This window comes from Oryzias latipes, chromosome 17 (assembly GCF_002234675.1).
Source record: "Oryzias latipes chromosome 17, ASM223467v1".
NCBI classification, from domain to species: Eukaryota; Metazoa; Chordata; class Actinopteri; order Beloniformes; family Adrianichthyidae; genus Oryzias; species Oryzias latipes.
In genome coordinates, this window is record NC_019875.2 from 23,509,191 (window position 1) to 23,528,088 (window position 18,898).

The 18,898-nt window shown below is 39.2% G+C and overlaps 2 protein-coding genes across 3 annotated transcripts; both read right to left on the minus strand.

Annotated features, from left to right (window-relative positions):
• Window positions 1-1,658: 1,658 nt before the first annotated feature.
• Window positions 1,659-12,309, minus strand: LOC101172360 (long-chain-fatty-acid--CoA ligase 3). 2 transcript variants are annotated; one of them, XM_023965021.1, is made up of 16 exons: window positions 12,095-12,309; window positions 8,909-9,363; window positions 7,581-7,758; window positions 7,392-7,501; window positions 7,113-7,251; window positions 5,597-5,747; window positions 5,308-5,431; window positions 5,120-5,191; window positions 4,881-5,020; window positions 4,537-4,709; window positions 4,391-4,465; window positions 4,123-4,314; window positions 3,925-4,039; window positions 3,679-3,836; window positions 3,383-3,578; window positions 1,659-3,258 (listed from the first exon to the last, which is right to left on the minus strand). In XM_023965021.1, exons 2-15 carry the CDS (start codon window positions 9,257-9,259, stop codon window positions 3,421-3,423), a joined length of 2,136 nt encoding a protein of 711 aa, XP_023820789.1. In that variant the 5' UTR covers window positions 9,260-9,363; window positions 12,095-12,309; the 3' UTR covers window positions 1,659-3,258; window positions 3,383-3,420. The 2 variants fall into 2 exon arrangements, with proteins under 2 accessions (XP_023820789.1, XP_023820788.1); XM_023965020.1 differs by having other exon boundaries at window positions 1,659-3,578.
• Window positions 12,310-15,611: 3,302 nt separating this feature from the next.
• On the minus strand, window positions 15,612-18,608 carry LOC105356237 (RING finger protein 186-like). The gene has a single exon (XM_020711065.2). The coding sequence runs from the start codon at window positions 18,072-18,074 to the stop codon at window positions 17,427-17,429; it is 648 nt and encodes a 215-aa protein (XP_020566724.1). The 5' UTR covers window positions 18,075-18,608; the 3' UTR covers window positions 15,612-17,426.
• Window positions 18,609-18,898: the final 290 nt, after the last annotated feature.

Below are 18,898 nucleotides of genomic sequence, written 5' to 3' on the forward strand. Positions count from 1 at the left end.
TCTTCTTTGTCCAAAATTTGTACTTGAGCAACAGGCAAAAGTTTTAGGATGAAAGGAAAACTTGCAACCAAATCATTTAAAAGGCTTTTTCTCCTGATCCAGCCTGAGCTCCAAAACCTTTAAACCTTTCAGCTTCTGTTGCCTAATGTTCCTAGCATGTCTCACTTATCTGAAACCCTGTCTTGCTGTCACCCCCGTCGTTCAGGCTCAGATCTAATTATGCGAACTTCTTGTGGACACACCGCCCACTACCTTTGCAGGGTTATGAAGCAGCCTAGATTCTCATCCTTGAGTAAACGCCAGAATGGCGTTGGCTCATAAAAGAAAGTGCACAAAGATGAAAAAGTTTTTACGCACTTCTGAGTCATGAGCAGAGAGGAAGAGGTGGTCAAGGAAAAGGAAGAATTAAAGTTTGAATGGAATGCCAGCAATCAATGAGAAGAGAATGAACACAAATGCACACACAAACCTAACCGCTCGTGGACAGGCGTCTTGCCGCTAGGTGATGGAGTCTGTGGCAGAGCTGGTGTTTGTGTGCGTCAGAATCGGTGGACTAATGAAGGGAGTGTTATGATGGGAGTGACTCACTCATCCCATAGGGCTTTGATGGAGGGAGTGAGGAGAGGGAGGCGTTACTCTAGAAATGCAAACAAAACCAAGAAATCTAATGAACTGTAATGTCGAAACAAGGTTTTAGGTTGGCTACATCTGATTAAAGCCACTGCCTTTAATTAACTGACTTTGAGTTTGGACTCTAGAAAGATTGTTTTTTTCCCCTCTGTTGCCCAACATTATATAGATGTGTGTATTTATATAAACGTGTATGTATGTGTTTTGCTTTTTAAAATATATTTTTGTCTTTAAGGATGAATCCGAAGAAAATGTATTGTTTACTCGCCCTGACATGCAGAACTCCATGTTCTGTTTGCATTAAAGAGCCCTGTGCGCTCACACACACAGCCTTGCTGGCCTTAGTTGCCATAGTAACTATAGTTTCATGATGATTCTGATCAGGCCAAACATCCAGCCTCACAGATCAAATGCAGGATTCAGCCGCACACAAAATCAAACAACACAATCTTTTTTATTTGCATTACACACGATCACAGGCCAAATCACAGATTAAAAAAAAAAAAGGTAGGAGACACTTTCATTTGCTCCTCAGCTTAGAGTGGTCTGTCACCACACAAAACCCTTCAAGCTCCTTCTTCCACACAAAGTAAAAAAACAAATTCCTATATATCTTTAAAGGAGGTTTTGCAAATGTACAGAAATATTTGGATTGCCATGCCCTTCCCCTCCTAACCTATTTACAAAAGAAAAAGGAGAAAAACAGGAATGAAAAAATGCTGTGTAGCTCACTTTCATTAGGATGTTAAGAAAATGCGAGGAGGAGCTCAGACACAAGCTTGTAGGTCAGAAGGCCACTAGCAGCCTACAAACAGGCAAAAGAAAAACAAACAAACACAAAGTGAATTAATTTTTCACTGAAATGTCAAGGGATCGGATTTTTGATTCAGAACAGGAAAGGAGGAAACGGCTTCCCCTATAATATGGTCAAAGGTGAGTTAGCAGAAACTCTTAAAAAAAAAAAAATTAAACAAAAGTACCTTTCTTGGCTTGGATTTAGAAATGGTGACGGAAAGAAGACGTCCGCCTCACAACAAACCAAACGAGCATTTATTTCGATGAAGAAATAAATAGAAGTAACAGAGTCGCTCCTAGTGCTGCCAGTCAGGTCAATTCAATAAATACCACAACCTTCTTCCATCGACGCATTGTTTACAGAGATTCAAACAACTAGCAGGTGAAAGATTCATGTAGCACTGTAGAGTTGTTTATATACATTGCACATACAGTGTTATATACACAAATCTGTTGAAATATACAGACATGTTAGTTGCAATCAGTGAGGGGATTTTTTTTTCTTCCTATCATTTAGACCTGGAGTGTATCCACAACAATTTCTTCACTTGCTCAAGTGCAGTTTTCTCTTCAGTACAGATGCTTTGGTACAGTCGCACGCTTTTCATCATGCAAGCTTTACAACCCCCCCCCCCCCCCAAAAAAAAGCTTCTTACCTCACATTTTTGCAAACATCTAAAATGTTCTCATCAGTGTCTAATTACCTTTTTGCTTCTGCGATCTCACTTTTCTACAAAGCCGCTACTTCATACAAGCAAGAGGCATAAACATGAACACGCCACAGCGGAGCTGTCGGCTGTGGTTTCCTACATACACACTTTAATTTGAGTATAAATATTGCACATTCATTTTTTATTTCGTATCTGCAAAAAAAAAAAAAAAAAGACAAGATCAAAAGCAACAGTAACTAGATCTATGGTAAATAGAATAACATATGTAACTGCCCCTAAAGTTCCTGAAAATGCAGTTAAAGAAATACAGACTATTGAAACTATTTCACTACAGTAAACCAAGTTTCCTTGAAGATATTTACCTAGTTCATTGGTCATAAATGGAGAAATACATACTTGGTCTGGCAGGCCTTTTACAAGTCACTGATGGAACAATGTTCAGTCAATAAATAGCTTTTGCCATCGATGTTCCCGCTGCAGGATGTGGAATTAAGAGAATCAAGTCAGTAAACATGAAGTCAAATGAGCAAATTTTTGGACGCAAGAAGAAAATAAAATAAGAGAAGAAAAAACAGCATTAATAAAAAACAACTTGTAAACAAAGCACAATTAGCATGACCAGAAAGAAATACAAAAGCATACAAAAGAAGAAAAACAAACTACTGTTTCATAACAGCAGTTCAATCTCTCACGGCTTCGCCACACATCACAGAGAAATGTTCAAAAATGGGTTCCAAAGCTGACAAACCCAACACGAAGGAAACATTACAACGCAGATATATAAAACAAAAAATAAAATAAAAGGAAAAACACAATTAAGATCCCTGCAGATCCAACCTGAAAGTCACGTCTGGGCCCAAGAGGGCTCTTCCCATCAGGCTCACGCTACCAACCTCCCCGCCGCGCTTCTGCGCCTCACCTCCACAGCCGAGCTTTACAGGGAGAAATCTTCCAACGAAAGGGGGGAAGAACAGATGCAATGCCTATCCTGGGATTCTCATTTCTTTGCGTCACACAGGTCCAATGTCATGAGTCGCTTTGGTCGTCACGGCGACTCAGAAGGTCTATCACAGCGGAATGACTGGCTCAGTTATTTGTGCCTCCTGGTCTTGATAAAAGCATGAAGCTGCCTTCCAGATTCTTGCTCCTGCTTTGATGGTCGCTGGTTACAGAGGAGATGAGGAACAGGAGTCTCTTAGTTTCTAATAATAATGACTTTGTTTTACCTGTAACTAGAATACAAGTCCTCTGAGAGAAGTTCAGTTTGGATTGAGCTTTTTGTTTACATGCTCAGGTTGAGTGTGCTTCTTGTAGTGGATCCTTCTTATTTCCCCCCGTACATTCTCTCTATGTCTTCCTGATAATGTGTTTTCAGCTCCTTTCGCTTCAGTTTGAAAGCGTCAGTGACCAAACCGGTCTCTGGTGTCCAGGGTTCGGCACTCAGACGGATCTTCTTGGGAATCTCAAATCGCTCCAGTTTGCCTGGTTGGAGGACAGCAGAATGTCAGCCCGACAGAGGCAGGAATGTTGGAGGAAAAAGGGGAATTTTTGTTTTGTTTTACTGTTAATATCGTCTCTCTACCTGAGATGGCTGCCTCAGTAATGATGCAGAGAACCTCCTTCTCCATCTGTGGGTTGTTGCAGATTTCCTCCCATGTTCCTTTGATTCCCATTTGTTCCGCCACCGCCATCAGCTGCTTATGGTTAGGCACCACAAAGCTAATCACATATGATTGGTCACTGCAAAACAGGAAGATTTAGTTTTTTAATCTTTAACCTTTATACCCAAATACCAACTCATCTATAGGGAGTGTGAACGTGATAATACCTGTTGGCGTAGGCACAGATATTGTCAATCAGTGGACAGTTCTTCAGAACAGCCTCCACCTTTCCGAGGGAAACGTATTCACCCGCCTGCAGTTTTACGAGGTCTTTCTTACGATCTGCAAAGACGAAATGAAAACTATAACCCTCACAGTTTAGAAGACTTGTAAATGTTTCACGCTCCTCTTGGAGAATTTCCTACCGATGATTTTGAGGCATCCATCCGGATGGAATTCTCCAATGTCTCCAGTGCAGAACCACCTCTGCCCGTTGGCATCCACAAAGAAGTCTCCTTGGTTCTTGCCCTCATATTTGTAGTAACCCATTGCAACATTAGGCCCGCCAATCAAAATCTCTCCTCTTGGGTTGGGTTTGTCTGTGCTGTAGTAACCCCCTACAGGAGCAAATCCATCAATTATTAACTCCTCTAACGTATTGACGGGTCCTTTACTCATAAGTATTCTACTGACCCTCTTCCCAGTCCTTCAGTGTGATCTCTGAGCAAACCAGTGGAGCGCCAACTCGTCCAGTGTTGTAGTCCCAAACTTTAAAGGAATAAATGTCAGAAAATCAGTTTTTTCTGAAGAGCATAATTTTACCTTTTGGTATAGCTTACCCTCGCTGATGGTGCCAGCTCCACAGGTCTCCGTCAGGCCGTAGCCCTGCCCCACAGGGCAGCACATGCAGACGTTCATGAAGCGCTGCGTGGCGGCTGACAGCGGGGCTCCGCCGGAAAGCAGCACCCGCGTGTTTCCTCCCAACAGAGAGCGCACTCGTTTGAAAACCAAACTGAAAGACGGACGAGGAACACGGTCAGGATTAGGGGCGCTGTTAGCACACCCAACATGGCCTCCACGGCAAACATTTCAAAACCAAAACCATGAACAATTTGTGATTAGGTACACTTTTTATTGACAAAAGCTAATGTTGAAATGTGTAAAACAGGAGGGGTAGTATCACCTGTCACACAGAGGCGTACTGTAACCTTTGGATATCTGCTCCATCTTGTAGTTATAAGCCAACGCAAAGAGTGTCTTTTGGAATCTACTCATCTCCTCCACTTTGGTCATTACATTTTTGTAGATTCGATCCATGATCTCCTACACACAGACAATGAGAACATTGGACAAATTAAACTGCAGGCAGGAGTGAAAAGAGACAAAAGGTATCTTCAATGACCTTAGCATAAAAACACTTACAGGTACAGAAGCCATGAGAGTGGGTTTCAGGACACTAGCATCCCCTTTGCTGCCTTTCTTAATCTTGGTGGACTGCAGTGAAATGAACAAAATGTATTATTCCAGAAGCAGTTCGGAAGATCTCTGATCACACAATTTGGAAAGAAGCCAAGAAAAACCCCCAAAAATGAATTTGACTCGGCCCTTACCTGATCGGCCAGAGTGTGAGGGGACGAATAACCGATACGACAGCCGTGAGAAATGGAAACCAGCTCTGCACTGAGCTCCAAAACATGTGCCAATGGTAGATAGCCAATGTAGGTGTCTGTCTCACTGGCAGCACATCAGTTTAGAGATTCATTATTAGCATGAATATTTGGAATAAACACAGTGGTAAGAGATGATTGAGAAATTAAAACAAAGTGGAAAGAACACACTTCAGATTTAAAAACCTAAGAGGAGAGGCTGAGGAGTCAGCACAAACGGAAATCCTCATACTTGAGATTAGGGATCCGCTCTGCCATGCCTGTGATGCCAGCAATCAGGTTGCTATGGGAGATCATGACACCCTTGGGGATGCCCGTGGAGCCGCTGGTGTACATGATGACAGCGATGTCCGACGGCTGAGGGTGTCTGCGGTCCGCTGAAACTGCAGATTGTTTAGGAGACGGTTAAATACAAATACAACACTCCGATATTATATTTTAATGTCGCCATAAGTTTCAATACAAAAAAAACATAAATACAAAAAACAAATCCCTCACTTTAAAAAATTGTGTTTTTGGCATTTTTAATATGTTCTTGTGGCATTTTTCTCAAGATTGAGAACATATATTAAGAAAAAAATTCCACTTCAAATTGCACATTTGAGTATTTCTTTATTCAAATCCTTGTGAATCAGGAGCAGATGATAAAATGCTGTTTGAAAAATGTAAATGATGATCTCCATAAGCTGCATGTAAGCAGATGGATGACGGGGAGTGGGGTCGGGCTTATTTCCCACCAACAATCCAGCCCACAATTTAGAGGCTAATTTCTAATGATCTAATGCAGAAACTATGTCCTGGAAAACTACACAGATTTTTTAAAATATGGCTAAAAAAGGCATAGTCATAAAAAAAAGACCAATGGGAAACCAAGTCAAAGTGGGACTTTGACCATCTCTCTGACACTCAATCAGAAATGGTCAAACTGAGTGTCAGAGACACTAATTACAGTAGTGTCTATATTTCCTACTAAAAGTAAACTTTTCCACAAGTTTTAAGTTTTTAGATTACAAAACTTTGAAATTTCACATAAAAAGAATGGCTTATATATAAAAGAACGACTAAAAATTCCCAAGCAGTGACAGAACTTTGCTTAATTCCAATCTTACTTTCAGACCAGACATCCTCTAACTGCATCATTTTCATGTAAAAGTCTGCTTAGACTGCAACAGAAAATCCCAGCTATGTCTGACTCACTGAGTGTAAAAATATGCTGTTTGTTAGTGTAAACAAACTAATATGGAAACTCATTGTGTTCACAGATGTTTCCAATTTGAGATCTTAGATAGTAAAGGAAAGCAGACACTCCACTGACAGATTGTTCTTTAAATGGATTCAGAGTGAAACCTCAGCAGGATCATTATTTGTCAAAGCTGAACTAACTTTCTTCTGCAAACATCTTCATCCTGTAAACAGCCTGACAGACAGACAGACAGACTTCTCCCAACATTTTTTCTTCATGCCGTTTATTCATTTGAAATCTCATTCAGGATTCAATCTTCTCATCGTTATCTCAAAATACTGAAACTTATTTCATACATTTAAAGTTGTTTATTATTCTATGTTTTTTTTTACCCTAAATTTGATCTTTAGGGCAGAGGATGATTGACAGGTGACGATCCCATGTGAGCCGCAGTGCATCGCTCTAATTAAACATCCGGGTGTTTTAAACCTCCATGAGTGTTCCTCCACGTCCCTGACAGAAGTAGAAACCATTTCAATCAAATAGAAGAGAATCAAAGGCTCACTATTTTCTGGCTTGGATCCCATCTCCTTCACAGCATCCATGTTGTAGACCTTGATGCTCTTGGGGATGTCTGGCCAGCTTGTGGGTTTCTGGTCCACTACAATGATGTACTGTAGCCGCGGCACATCACACAGAATGGCCTGGAAAGGGAAGTTGGATGCAAACAGGTAAAAATAAAACTAACGAGAAGAAATGAATTAAAATACTTAAGTAGAACAGCACTCTGGCTAATTTAGCGGCACTAATATAATATAGACAGACAATGCTGTTAAACTGGTACCTTGAGACGGCTCTGGAGTAGGTCTTTACTTGTGATGATGTGGGTCACTTCTGTCTCATTGAGGCCGTGAGCAATGGCCTTGAGTCCCAAGGTTGCGTAGAGCGTCACGACTGTGAAGTTCGTTCAAAATTAGACAGCATGACGGAGAGCACTTCAATGCATTTTCAAGTTTGTCCTTCAAACACTCACGTGGAAAATTGTACATGAAACAGGCCTGTGCTGCAACGAGCCACTCTGCTCTAGTCTCACAGAAGATGGCGATGTTGCAGTGAGGCCGCTGATTCAGAGCTGCCAGACCACTGCCAAAGCACTTTGCTGCCAGGTAAGCTTCTTCATATGAAAGCCAGTTATAGTTCCCTAAAATCACCTGCAGGAGACAAAGAACGCTGGAAGCTAAACATGACAACTGATAGGGGGAGATTTGCCTACTGAAACTTCTGAACAGTTTTGAAATGCATCATTAGCATTGAGGAGACTAATTCCAACACTGACAGACAAAAAGAAACACAAGTTAACTTATTCAGAGTACAAGAAGAAATATAGCAATACAAGAAATGGGAGTGTAATTATGATATTAATATAAAAGGACTTTTAGAAGAACTTGTCATGAAAATAAAAAATACTGAATTGCTTCCATTATCTTTATTCTTACGCAGCTCATTACTGCCATCTACAGGACGGATGAGGCAAACCGACTCTGACCGATGTCTGTTTTCCCTTACAGCAGCGGCCCCCAACCTTTTTCCGGCCACGGATCGGCCTGTACACGGCTGAACTATGTTTTTATCTTCATTCTCGTACACTAGTATTCGTATATAAACCACTAAAATGTCACATATTTTTTCTCTTAACCCATAACTGTCACACGGGAAGCAACAAAAATCAGACGCCTTGTCTTATTTTTAAGGTGAGAAACATAAATGGATGAAAAAGCAACAAAAAAAAAACAGCAACTAAAACTGGTACTTTTTAAGTATGATGATAAATATGAATCCCCTGTTTTAGCAACTTTATTAGCAGCATCCTCATAACTTTACACAGCCAGATTCCTAATATTATGCATTATTATTATGATGTGTAGGAACAAACAAATCCATTTTTGAGTCAAGTCTTCTGTTTTTTGTCTGTTTTTCTTTTATCTATAAAGTCAAAGGCTCTTCTTCCGTTTCCTCACTGGATCTTTTCTGCCAAAAGAAACTTTCCAAATACGTTTATCTTTTGCTACCTTTGTCAGCTTGGGGGTTTCAATTCAGCAGTCTTAGCAGTCGACTGAGCGACTTGACATGAGTCAAGAATGAATCGGATGTGGTGGAGGATCCAGAAAGTTTTCTAAAAAAAAGCTTCCATCAGAATCAGACTATAAATAAAACGGAAATTATGTAGGTCGTGTCTTTTTTTCCCTCTGTGCCCTGGTACCAACTGTCCCACGGGTCGGGGACCACTCCTTTACAAAACTCGCTTCAAAAGAAAGCAGTGTTTAAGATATCAACAAAACACAACAGATTAAATGCTCTCACCTTTTTGAACACCTTGCCATTAGGTTGGAGCTCATCTTCCTCACTAAGCACCTCCCTGGTGCCCAGACAGTCCCTCATTGGAAATCTCCTCGCTGCATATTCAAACATCTTGTCCAGGGTGTTCACCCCCGGTTCCATCAGCGCTACCAACTTCTCTTGGCTGTTGATGGCTCTGTAAGGTCCAGCTGGGTGTCCACTCACTGAATATGCCTTGATCCGCCGGGCTCGCTCCAAATTACTGCCGGTCCCGGAAAAGAAGTACCAGGGTAGGAAGGTGATGACCGAGTAGACCCACACTACAGAGCGGAAGACTTGTAGCAGCACTGGGTTGATGTCCTCCTTCATCTTCATCTTTGACGTAGATTCTGGACTCGAGCTCTAAAGTCTTTTAGATTTTGCTGTTTCAACAGTAAAGGTGGTGGTAGTCGGTGTTCTAATATGCATCAAAAAAGGACCTGCAATCAAGAGAAATAGATGCACTTATAGCAATAGTGTAAAAAGTAACGCGACCTCTGTGCATTTTGAAAAATGAAGCAGTCGTAAATAGTAATGCTAGACAGCAGTGACTGTTCACAGCCTGTACTGTGATAAACAACATTTCAATGACTTTCTTTGCCAAAAATGAAGATCAAAATTTACCAGAAGTTTATAGCTTGTTAAAAAAAAAACTCCGTTTGAAGTATAACTAATTTCTAATTACATTTGTTTTCAGTCAGTAAATATTTGAAGGCGTTTGAAAGACTCCCGCTTTATTGATATCATGTAAACACTGTACTGAACTAATTATAAAATAATATTACTCAAAATAATCCAGATTCTGTCTCTTTGACCCAAGAAAAGTAAGATTTGACCTTCACACCAAATGTTCTGGAATTATTCATTATTTTATACAGATGGTTGTAAAACCCTTGTCATTACTCTAACAAGCTATCCAAGATAACAAAGACCATGGGATCAGCTCTGAGCTTCTTCCTTAGAGCTAAGCTTTTGGCAGTGTTTGCCAAAGGACAGTCTGGAATTTGCAGTGCGATTCTACTACCAGTTAGGAAGACCATGTCAGAACACGCTGCAGCAGCTCATTCTGGAGCCGACAAGGAGCGGCCCGAAAAGTTACGTTTGGGGTTAGAATTCTTTGGCTTTCTAAACTGACACTGCTGGAAAGAATTTAACAGACTGAGGAGATGGAGGAGACTCCTGGCCGTTATCTGCAGTGAAATAAAGTCCTCGTAAAAGCAACAGATTTCTCTCATTCTAATTATAAAAAGAAATTGTCAGGCTACTTATCTCAATACCAGACAGGATGAACAAGCTTCTCAGAAACATCGTTACGACAGGTCAAAGACACAAAACAGTTGTATTTGCAGAGGTTAGCCAAAATATTAACGCTGAATAAACAGAGAGCACGGATAAAAGGTCGAAATATGACTCAGAGGGAGTTAAACTGTAGCGGTAAAGGTCTAGTCATTGTGTGCTTGTCATTTTAAACAAAGAAGAGACATCCTCCTTTATTTATCGTTTAAACAACGTCATAAAAGAGGATAAAAACAGCTGCACAGTTACTGAGACCAACCAGAACTTTCACCGTAGAGACAACACTTCTATCGAAATGCCAGCTCTACAAGTATGCTAGTTTGCTATAGCAGACGAGGGGGGTTCATGTGCTCGCTGTGAATACAACAACTAACATTTATTATTCACCATGATCTGGTTAAAGAATTGGAAAGACAAACTGCTAGAAAACTCCACAATATTGCAGTAGTTTAGCTATGCAACTGCATAATCCAATAAATAATATTCGAGTTATTTCTTATTTTATTAAGACAACTATCTTTAATTGCTTTACTTTTCTAATAAAAAACCTTCACACCTTAATAACTGGAAAATAAAGATGGTTGAATTAAGATTAGGGCTGCACGGTATGAGAAAAATTCGCGATATGCGATATTAGTGATCAATGCTGCAATGTCAATATAACTTGCGATAAATTAACAAATAGCAATAACAACAAAAAGATTTCCACTTCACTGCAAAAGTTTAATTTAAAAAAAAGAGTCAAAATACCTTAAATTATTCTCCAAATGACCCTCGTCTAATTAGTGGGGCAAAATCTAACATAAAAGCTCCATCCGATTGGTCAACAACGTGAAGGGCTCCATCTAAATGGTTAAATGCATACAGGGATTTATTATATTCATTAAAAAGTTCAAGTTGCCATCAGATTATTTTAGCACATTTAAGGTTTACCATTTATCGTGATTTTTGCTGACTTTTGCGATATGGATATTGCACAGCTTGAAATCGCGATAACGATAAATTTGCGATTAATCGTGAAGGCCTAATTAAGATATATAGTTTATAAATACAATCAATATGTCAGCCAAAAGACTTTCTAAAGGACATTTAAAGGTCCAATGAAAATGTAGTACTTAATGTCACACAAAACAAGGGCAGGGTTTCACCACAACAAGAAACTTTTTACTCGACCTTTCAACCACACAAAATAAAACAAAGAAATGCTTCAAAAGAAATAATAATAATAGTAATAATAATAATAATAGGTATTGCTTTTTTCAATTCACAAAGGCAGAAAAATCTAAAGTTGCTTTAAATACATGTCAGTAATCAATTAAGTAAATAATCTTTGTTTACCTTTTACTGGCAACTATAACAAGGTCATTACAATTCATTACAAACAATATTTTAGCAAAAATTAAATCCAAATAAATTCTTATACCAATGTGATTATTTTTTATTTATGCATTTATATTTTCTTTTTTTATAACAGTATCAACCTTGCTTTTTCTTAAACACAAAACAGTACTATTACATAAAAACAGAGCAGTACTAAACGGAGAACTGTTTTCACGAGATATTCAGATCAAATTGAGTTGATATATTAGGTATGGTAGTGGTGACTCCGCAAAAACATAAGCAGTTAGCGGTTTGTTCAAATTCTAGCAGCTAACAGTCAGCATTAAGCTAGCTAATGCAGCGGCTGTCGTGTCTGCTGCGTAGTAGGGGCCCGCGGAACCGCTTCACTCATTCATTATTTCTAGATAACTCAAACACAAACGCGCAAATGCACCATAGCCAACGTTAAATGCGTATTTCGTCTCCGTTGTGCAGACCGGGAGCTCATTTTCATCACCTTTCGCTAACATCTGCAGAGCGCACACACATCCTCACCTCTTCAAAAAGCGCTATGCCTGCGTCGCTGTAGCATGGACTCCAGGATAACAATAATATCCCTGATAAACACACCTTTTAAAAATATGTCGGGATTGAGTATACGTTTATAATTCAGAACAAACTAAATGCTACAAATCTAAACAATCCTATGTCAAATCGTAAATCTGAGAATTACCGGGCCACTGCTGCCAGCCCGGAAGTCATTATTTGACGTAAGAGGGTTTTCGGTCACTGATTGGAGCTCTAAGGGTGGCGCGTGTTTGGGGCAACGAAGACGTCAGCAGGGTTACTGTCGGTCAAAGTTATCTGGTTTGGGTCATTCGGTGATGGTTTTGAATAAGCAGTCACCTATATTTTTTAGGACTGCTTTTATCTTTATAATTTAACAGCATATACTTCATATATCGACACCATTTTCATATTAGCAATCTTTAGTAAATTATATTATTCATTGTTTAGATTATTGCACTAATCCAAAAGCATGTAAGCCCCAAACAACAAAAATAATGACATCTCTCTTAATTTAACTTTTAGTTAATTGGCCTAAAGTCCCGCTCCATTGATTGATTGATTGATTGATCGATTCATCTTCTTCCATTTTGTCCCTTTCCGGGTCACGGGGCTGCCTATTTTCCAAATCGTTCCCAGTGGTCTTTTAATTGTGATTATGCCTTTTTTGTGTAAAAAACAATCAAAAAAAGGTGCTGTTTTCTAGGGCATAGTTTCTGCAGAGCGGCAAGAATTCATTGGAAATTCGCCTCTGAGTTGTGGGTGGGACCTCAGGCATCCCATCATCCATCTGTTAACGTGCTCTCCCCCTCTAGCTTACAGCCCTTCACATCCCCAGCCAAAGATTACACGTGCAACAAAAAAATGGCAAGCAATATTGGAGCCATGCAGCTGTACAGTTTTGACCCAGATGCCAGCTCAGATGAGGAAAACAAAGACATGCATGGATCTATCTGTCTGTAAGTGGATGCATCAGAACGGAGCGGGAAATGGAGCTTGTGGCCCAACAATTGTAACATCAATGTCACACAGCTTTTTCCAATGGCATTTTTTGTCTGTTCCTGAGTAACAAGAATTTGAAAGAAATACTCAGAAATGCTCATTTAAACTTCACTTTCTTTTCTCCATTATGAGAAAAATGCTTCAAGAATATGTTAAAAACTCAACTTTCATTAGAGTAGGTCTTCCCTGACTTTACAAACTAAAAAAAAAAGCCTTGTTTGGGTTTGGTGTACACCTTAAATAAGCAGCTTGTTCAATTTATGTAATTCTTCAACTAAAATGTTCAAATAATGACTTTAATAAATGATCTTGCATTGTTCTATGTTTTTGGTTTGATGTAGGCCTGTCGTGTTTTTTTAGTATTATAAATGGGGAAGCAGTTGGTGAATTTGAAAACACTTTTGAGAAAGGAAGGTGCTCTAGTGCAGAGTATTTGAAATGTGGAAATAATAGGGAGGTCATCATGGTTGTTGTGCTACAGCTGCATGTAACAATTTCAGTAGGATTGATATGCTAGTTTCTGCTATGGGGTCTCTGGAACAGATTTTAAATGAATAAATAAATTAAAAAAACAATGCTACAAAAGATTAAATAATAATTGGAATTTCCCTTTCATGTCACAGTTTAACAGAAGTGACAAGTAAGAGGCTTCTCCTATATGAATATACTTCGGACCCATTACTATGACCTGTGGATGTTGAGAATTGATAAAATATTTTTGAATTTGAATTGAATAAACTTTGTGAGGGATTCGGTAAACAAAAAAAGACAAACACATTTTTTTACATAGATATTTAATGAAAAAAAAGGATAAAAATCCAGTTTTTTAAATCTATTTTGTATCCTTAAAAGAGCTCAGTTGTATTTTTAAAGGGCCACTGGTGTTTTAACTTTCAGTGCATTTTCTACTTTTGGTTATTTTGATGAGTCAAGTGTGCAGCGAGATTGTATTGCTGGGTATGATAGGTAAAGTCAACATTAATTATTGCAAAAGACAATGACAAAGCAGAATTCTGTTCTGGGTTAGGGAACTATTGAAGAACAAATGAGCAACTACAGTAAGCTCGGATATTTCCAAAAGCAAATAGGCATCAAACAAGTCTAAAGTCATTAGCATTAGCATGTCAATTTAAAGACTACACGTTTTTTTAAAACTTTATTTCAATGTTAAATTAAAACAATATGATTGGATACTAAACATTTGGCACCAGGATGGTTGACATGGATTCTTGAACCACAGAGATGAAAAATTGAAACATTGGAGGAAGTTTTTGGCAAAGGAGGAAGGTTAGAGGATGGGCAAGATATATTTTTTAGAAAATTCCTGCCCCTCTGTTGGCAAGGCTCTGTTTCTGGGTAGTTACCAAAATATGTTGTGTGCCTGCAGTCCCATTTGTAGACGCCAGAGGGAGTCTATCTTTAGTTTTTTTTTTACCTTTTCACAAGCGAAAATTCAACAAGACTTTAAAATACATTATAATGGTAATTCTTTGCAATTCTTTATGCAAGAAATAAAAAAAATATAATTAGTCTGTTAATAAATGAAGAATTGTTCTTGCAGAAAGGACAAATTGTTTTTTTTGTAAAAAAGAAAAACAAATCTGACCATGGAGTTCTGTATTTTCCCTCTTATGGGAGTAAAAAGAAAATGTGGATGAAGAAAATGAGAAACATGTATTATTTTTAAACTGTAGCTTGTTCATAAAGGCTCAGTCAAATTAATTTGTCAAAAAGAGGATTTAGCTCCATTTGCATTTGAAGCAATATTATGAGTATTGTCATCTTTAATGTTGCAATTCATAAATGAATTTCATCACCATCCTTTAGAGTTTTTTTCCACCCCTTTTAGAGCAAAAGTCTCCACATAAACAGAGACAGCATGACATACGTTTTTCTAACTTGCGTACATATTTGCATTTATACAACATGTGGTCACAGGATTGGTTGATAATCATTCAGAGGGCCGATAATCGGTCTCCTCAGGCCATGTCTTTGAGGTCATGATGGGACAAAAACCATCAGAGGGCAAAAGGAAGACTTTAATCCCCTCTGTAAAATATGTGTGTCCAATCTGATAATGACACAACAACACTTTTTGTTATCACTTAAGGCAAAATTCAGAAAAAGAGGAAATGTGTGCTGCAACTGTCTCCTTTTGGATTTTGACTGTGCTTAACGCTGCCCTCCTGGGATCACACTGAGGACTACACCTGTTTTATGCGCTCAAGCTATCGCAGCTAATAAACTTTTCACAAAAAAAGTATCAAAATATGTGTTGGTTCAACAATATCCATCCAAAGGTAGGCAGATAAAACTTTAGAACTTGAAAGCTGACTTTAAAGTCTCTTGACATCTAATTGGACTTTTAGAAGAAAAAAAAGGAGCTGGGGGTGGAGGTGATGGAGCTTGTGTGGGGATTAGGGAACAAAAGGATCATTCTTTGTAATCAAAGAGGATCTGTTCCCAACTCATCCTCTTTTCTGTGGAGGCAGCTTTTTTTTTATTTTTTAGGAGAGATGGCTAGAGGGAGGACGGAGGGTGGGAGATAACCAGGAGTTTGATGGTAGGGGATGCATATTTCAAAGCAATATTTAACTTTAAGCCCCACAGTCCCCATGAAATGAGCCCCTCTGCCACAGACACAGCGCTGGCTGTATTGCTCCCAGTGGAATCTCTTTCTTCCTTTTTTTCCTCTTCAGGCTTTTGTCATGGCAGCATTTAAGTGGTATTAGTCAATGAACAAATGCAGAGTTCCTTTTGATGGACCTCAAAGGGATGGACTTAAAGTCCTGAGACCACTGTCGCCTCTTAAAACAACTAAGTGGAAATAAATACCCGCTGCGTAACTAGGATTCAACAAATTCAAGCCAAATGGAGACATCCTCACTTAAATCGAGTAAAACGACAGTTAAAAGATAAATAATAAGTCATTGTCTATATACATTAACAAGCTTAAAAAACATTTGCATACTCCACACTTTGCTCCCACCACCTTCTTGGGGATCTTAAACAAACTGTAAGTCATTAGATTATTTAGAACTCCATAAGAGAGTAATCTGCACTTCAATTGTGTCATCACTTTACAACACTTTTTGTTAATTTTTGCCCCCTACCTGAAGTTGTTACTCATCTTGTGAGGACTCATGTCCCCTCTGGGTCAATGATGGGATCTCCTGCTGATCTGGATCACCATGGGGAGTCTTTGTAATCAAGGAGGCGGTCATGGAAGGGGCATGTTTAGTCTTGGGCACAGCAGGTCATATCATCACGAATGATTCTACCATTGAAAATACGTTTAGGTCTGTTTTAAAAGTGAATCAAATATTTATTGTTGGAAAACTTTAGGAACACAAATCTGTTTCTGTTGTTTTTGCAGATCTCAGTTCTTTACAAACATGATCAACCATTACTTTTTCATTCGGTAAATATAGTTCCTCTTCAGTGCTTTTCAATATTATAGATAGAATAGAACTTAAAGTTGCTTTTCCCCCCACTGGTTATCAACAAAATTAACATTTTTATGCCCTTTTTCAAAGTAACAGGATTCCAACTTAATAATTGCCTTCAGAGACCCACTCCGATAATCTTTTAAGCTATTTTCAAAGCGTTCCTGGTCTTTTAATTATGTTCATGGCATTTTTAGCCATATTGAAAAACCTTGTGTTGTTTTGTAGGACATAGTTCCTGCAGAGTTACAGTTTTTCATTAGAAATTCACCTTGAGTCATCACTTTACAACACTTTTTGTTAATTTTGCAGGATTTTTTCAGTCTATTCCTGATTCACAACTGTATTTGAAAATAAAAATACCCAGAAATACAATTTTGAGCTTTCCGGTAACTTTCTTCACATATGTCATCTATCATCCGAAAAATGCTACCACAAACAGTTTAAAACACCAAAAATACGATTTTACACTCCGCACCTGTAATGTCAGGTTTGGAGTTCATCTTTGTCCTTGTGGCTGCAGCAACTTTGTCTGAATTATCAAAGTTGCTCAGTATTATTTTGCTTCCAATGTCATAGTTTTGTATATATTTTCTGTTTTCCCAGATTAATTTTTAGAATGTTTTTACAAGAGCTTTTTTATTACAATTCAGTTTCACACAGGAATGGCAACAAAACTAAATCTAAATCAGTTTTGATTAATCAATTTAGCTATTTTGTCTATTTAGGACCACAGAAACGTGCCACTAGGAGATATCCTTTCGATGTTTTATGTCCATAACATTTTGTTTTAAGAAGCAGTACATTATTTTTCTTTTTTTTCTTTTTATAGATTGCTCAGGTCTCAGTAGGCCACTTTCAGGCATGATGGATCACAATAAAGCAGTTGTGAAAGAACCTGCGCTCTGCGTGTCTGCTCTGTCCTTCAGCACGCACAACAACCACATTAGGATAAGGGACAGCAGAGCCAGGATGCCTGCGACCAGCAAACAGAATGAGCCAAGAGGTAGCGTTAGGCTATCAAAGTTGTGCAGAGAAATGAGACCCAGAAATAAGAGTACCACAGTACCCAAAAAGGAGAAATTGGCGCACACGCATCCGGCGGTAAACGCAACGTGTTTGCAAGTTTCACAGCTGCTGTCGGAGTCCTGGGACGTCAAGGAGGAGCCAGACGGAGATGTCTGCTCCTCTCTGTCTGACGCATTTTCGTGCTTTGTAATTGGAAGCAAGTCAGTCAACAAAACGTTGTCGGGAAGGTTCTGAATCTGATACTCCCGAACCGGAGTTCTGTGGCGACAGACAGGACAACCGATTCTCCAGCCTCGACCCTCCAGGGAATGCAGCTTCTCGAGACACTCCCGGCAGAAGGTGTGGGAGCAGCTCAGGAGTTTGGGAATGTGGCGGTCCAGGTCGAAGTAGTTGAAGCACACTTTGCACTCGAAGTCTTCAGGGACAGAGGAGTCAGGCGCGGGCGGAGGAGCAGAGTCAGAGCCGCTCCGTGCACCGACCGTCTGCGCCATGTCAGCGCTTATGACGCTGCGCTAAAGCCGTTTTATTTATTTATATAACATGGCCCCGATGCTCAAAACCCCCCGATATTCAGCCAACACAGACTGTATGCGCTGTCTTTAAAGAGTATAATCTGTGAGTTGAGACATTTAGTCACATATTCAGCAGTCGGGGATTTTGCTGTTCACATTTCGCCCGGAGCGAAACCAGGAACAAGACCAGCCCCCAGAGACTCCCTCACGACCTTCCAAGCAGAACTAACCGTTAAAGGAGAAGTGGTGGATGGATTCCGCAATTGATTTCGCTATTCGCTCTCTGTCTCTGTCACAAGCGTGGGTCATGTGCACGAGATGCTCCCACAACCGCAAAATTACAATCTGGCATAGTGACTGCTGCTTGGAAGCGTGAAGAACAGTCCGTTTGAATTTCAGCACCACGAGCTGTGGACAGCGCCAAACACAGCAACTGCTGGCGACACTTTGAACTGCAGCCAGGAGCACATATCTTAAACCTTCGCAGTTCTGCTGAACAACCTAAACTGCTTTTTTCCAAGCAAAAATAAGATAAAAAATATGAATTAAACAAAAAGCAGACAAAAATATTTACATGGATCAAACCTAATTTAGGCTTAAAGACATACATTGATTTGAACATAAACAAAATTATAAATGCAACACCTTTATGTTTTTGCTCCCATATGTCATGAGATGAGCTCAATGATCCAAAACATTTTTTACAATCACAAAATAACAATTTTTGTCAAATAATGGTCTTATCTATTTAAATATGTGACATTGAGCACTTTTCTTTTGCTGAGATCATCCATAATCCATCT